Source organism: Arachis duranensis, chromosome 7 (assembly GCF_000817695.3).
Source record: "Arachis duranensis cultivar V14167 chromosome 7, aradu.V14167.gnm2.J7QH, whole genome shotgun sequence".
Taxonomy (NCBI): domain Eukaryota; kingdom Viridiplantae; phylum Streptophyta; class Magnoliopsida; order Fabales; family Fabaceae; genus Arachis; species Arachis duranensis.
The window spans coordinates 3,784,054-3,788,273 of NC_029778.3; the positions used below are offsets into that span (position 1 = coordinate 3,784,054).

At 32.4% G+C, this 4,220-nt stretch overlaps 1 protein-coding gene across 1 annotated transcript; it reads right to left on the minus strand.

The window, feature by feature from the left end:
• Window positions 1-342: 342 nt before the first annotated feature.
• On the minus strand, window positions 343-3,901 carry LOC107496545 (trifunctional UDP-glucose 4,6-dehydratase/UDP-4-keto-6-deoxy-D-glucose 3,5-epimerase/UDP-4-keto-L-rhamnose-reductase RHM1). Its single transcript, XM_016117829.3, has 4 exons — window positions 3,818-3,901; window positions 3,050-3,474; window positions 953-2,040; window positions 343-859 (listed from the first exon to the last, which is right to left on the minus strand). The coding sequence occupies exons 2-4, from the start codon at window positions 3,462-3,464 to the stop codon at window positions 413-415; spliced, it is 1,950 nt and encodes a 649-aa protein (XP_015973315.1). The 5' UTR covers window positions 3,465-3,474; window positions 3,818-3,901; the 3' UTR covers window positions 343-412.
• Window positions 3,902-4,220: the final 319 nt, after the last annotated feature.

Below are 4,220 nucleotides of genomic sequence, written 5' to 3' on the forward strand. Positions count from 1 at the left end.
CAACTAGATAATATAATAGAAGTATATAGGAATTAATATTTCTAGTGTCATCTAATTGATTAAGTGATAGACAATTTCATTTCCTTTGTAATAATTTAAATGTATACAATGCATCATGAATTGAGTAAAAAAAAAAAAACAGAGAAAAAATTAAACCTCAAATGTAACATCTAGCTCACTTTTATTGTCTTGTCTGAAAAAATTCAGATGTTATTTTCATGAACAGTTAGAAAAATAATAAACAAAAAAAGGACCATAAAGTAACTTACAAGACATAATAATACCTTAACAAAAATAAGAGTCCAAGAATGAAAACTAAATGGAGAAAAAAAAAAAAAGGCATAGATAGTCACATTATTATTATTCATGTGTGTATAAATGTATCTGTGCATATTCATAATTTTGGCATTGATCAATGCACTAAGCTTTTTGTCTTTGGCTCAAAGACATATTTAATCAAAGAATCTTTAACAGATAGGAGCTGAGGAAATTCCTTCTTCAATTTTGATGCATCAACTCCATTGGTGTATTGAGTAGAAAATTGAGCCTCTTCTTTAGGTGTGAAATTATTCCACTTCAAACAAGGATCAATATAATCCTTGTACATCTCAAGAACCTCATTGCATGTCACAGTATCAGGATTGGTTAAGTCCCAAACACCCTTCAAATTCTTTTGTGCCATCTCAATTGAAATTGGAAGAAGTTCATCCAAAACAGTGATGCTAGCAGCAACATTAGCCACTTTATCAGATCTTGTCATCTTAGTGATGAAGTTTTGTGGACTGCTAAGATCAGAGGATACTGGAAATTGAATTTTGAAAATGCATACATTTTCATAATCCTTTAGAAGCTCTTCAACCTAAGTATATTAGAATTAAAGGTTAAGAATTAACTAAGAGTTTAATTTTGATAAACTAGAAATTAAGCAGAATGCATAGTTTTTGGAACTCACCTTGGCTTGGGTTTTAGAGTAGAAAGAATCATTAGAATTTGGTTTATCTTCAAAGTTACCACCAAAGACATAATTCATCATGGGAAGATCATAATCATTGCAGACATCTGCTAAGGTTAGCACACCAACAACATCAGCACCAATAGTTTCTGTTTTGTTTGCCTCAAACCACTTCAAATTCAATGCACTAGTGATGACACCATTAACATTAAAAACATGAGTTGGCTTAATAGTTTCAATATCAACCAAGATTTGTGACCTATCTTCTAAATTCCCCTTTCCAAACTCAAAGGGTATCCCTTGATTCTCACAAACTTTCCCAAGAAGTCCTCCAATCCATCCTCCACCACCATAGATCAAGAACTTCATATTGTTCCTTGAGTTTGGAACCACCATTTTGCTCTGATTAGAATTGTTCATAACAACAACATTAGAAGCATTATCTTGGCCATTGTTCTTGTCAACTCCAGGCATAGTTAACATTCTTGGATGAGGAATCAAAGCACCAGAAACATCACCCCACCAATCAGGATTCTTAAGATACCAATCCATTGTTTTTCTTAGTCCTTCTTCCCAAGTTGTTCTCTCAAACCATCCCAAACTCTTCAACTTCTGATCATCCAAATAGTACCTTTGATCATTGAAAGGCCTATTCTCAACAAACTTGATTTGTGTATCAGGATCCAAAGAGAACAAGTTGCATATGTTCCTTGCAACATCAATCACTCTTCTCTCCTTCTTTGTACCAATGTTGTAAACATGTCCTACTTCACCTCTATGGAGAATGACCTCAAAGGCCTCAGCAACATCTTCACAATACAGATAGCTTCTCACATTTGATCCATCTCCATGAATTGGTAGTGGCTTTCCATTCATGGCTAAGAGCAAGAACTTTGGAATCAGCTTCTCTGGGAACTGGTTAGGGCCATAGACATTGTTCCCTCTTGTTGTTATAACAGGTAAACCATAGGATCTACCATAAGCCATTACCAGCATTTCAGCACCAGCTTTTGTTGCTGAATATGGATTTGTAGGTAGAAGTTGACATGCCTCATGGTTTCCTACAACTGCATCCTCATCTGTCTCACCTAAGTTGCCCAAATACCAATACAAGTATTAAATACAATTAGACATGTATTGGATACAATTTAGTGTAACATTATTACACTAATCCCATTATGGAGTCAATGGAATAAGTATACAATGTGTACAATGGACTGATTCTTTGGTCCAATAAGAAGAAGTAACCATCCGCTATTGTACAGGTTCGAACATTCAAGATAAAATACTACTAATTTATCAAACACAATACACTCATACTATCCAGAATAACCATCCGCTATTGTACAGGTTCGAACATTCAGGATAAAATACTACTAATTTATCAAACACAATATACCCATACTATCCAGAATAACCATCCGGATACCAGGGATAAACATCTGATATTCTACTGAATCGAACATCTAATTTAAAATACTTGAAACTATTCACACAAATACACCTTTACTATTCTAAAATAAGTATATGTGAACAGTTTCAAATAAACATCCGATACTTTAATTAATTAAATCCCGCTAGAGAGCCAATGGAGTATTTGTACCATGTGTACAATGAGCTATTTATTTGGCCCAATATAAGTTAAAAAATAAACATCCACAATAAAATACTACTAATTTCTCAAACACAATACACTCATACTATCCAAAATCGAACATCTCGAAACCCCGTTATATATGTATAGCTCCCTATACTTCCTCTAATTTTAATTTGGAATTAACCTCTATTATATACATGTTACGAAACATGTATTGGCCTTATACTTCCTCTATTATATATGATAACTCTCAAAACTGAAATACAGAGAGACAAATTTGTTTCATAAAAAACACAAATACAAAAGCTTTTCTATATTGTATGTGTCTTAGTGCTATAAAATTTATGTGTCTCTCATATTATAAACACCTCATTCTTCTTTATTTTTTCTGATGTGTGGCTAATTTCATGTACTCTTCACACTTAACTTGCAACATTAACAATAGCAGTATTTGATGCATATGTGAGTAAAAATTTGTGCATGGTAGTGTTAGTTCTCACCATAAACTTCATCTGTGCTGACATGGATGAACCTTTTAACTTGTCCACCACTAACTTTGCAAGCTTCCAAGAGAACATGAGTTCCATAGATGTTGTTCTGAGTGAACTGAAAGCTGTTGCCAAAGGAGTTATCAACATGAGTCTGTGCTGCAAAGTGCATTATGGTATCAATGGACTCAGTGAGAAGAATGTAGTTAACAATGTCAGCACTGCATATATCTCCCTTGATGAACTTGAAATTCGAAGAACATCTTGATGGAAGCAGGTTCTTCAGATTTGAACAGTAATCAAGCTTGTCAAGAACAACAACCTTGTAATCAGGGTAGTTTCTGATTAGCCTGTTGCATACATGTGATGCAATGAAACCAGCTGCTCCAGTTATCAGAATGTTCTTTGGATTGTATCTTGTTGCCATTATTATTTCTCTGCACAAATTTTGCATCATGTAACAAAATGAATTTCTAGTCAAATCAAATAAATAAAAGAAGATGCTAACCTTATGCTTTTATTGAATTCACATTATATCATACTATACTTTTTCCTAGGGAAACATTCACGGAAAAAGTTGCATAAAGTTACATAAATAAATGAATATATGTACTTAGAAAAATGATTCATAGTCTTAATTCATTCTTTTAATTTTTACTTATTTAAAATTAGAATTCTGAATCATTATAAATGTATTTAAATGCATGTGATTATTTAAATAAGAGTTGAAATACAATTGATGTAAATAATTTTCACAAGAAAAAATTCAGATTAACTTACATAAGGTTCTGAAGATTGAAGATGGAGAAATGGCTTTGAGGGTGAGAAGGGAAATTAAAGATAGAAAATTGAAAATCTATGAGGGAGTGAGTTGGTGGAAATGCAGTTACAATGTTCCCTATTTATATTTTTCATTATTATTGTGTGCATGCCTCTCATAGTCTCATGGAACACGAGACATTCATTTATTATTTATCATTATTAAATTATGAGATTTTGGCCAAAATTTTTTTCCATCTTTGATGCAGACCAATAATATATATTTTGCTCTAGATAATAATAATAATAATGGAAAAGGGCATGCTTTTCATGAAACTAATTATTGTGTTGCTTATAGTTAACTATCAGATATTAATGTGTAATTAATATAAAAATATAAAATAGTTTCAATGACGTCATTCCT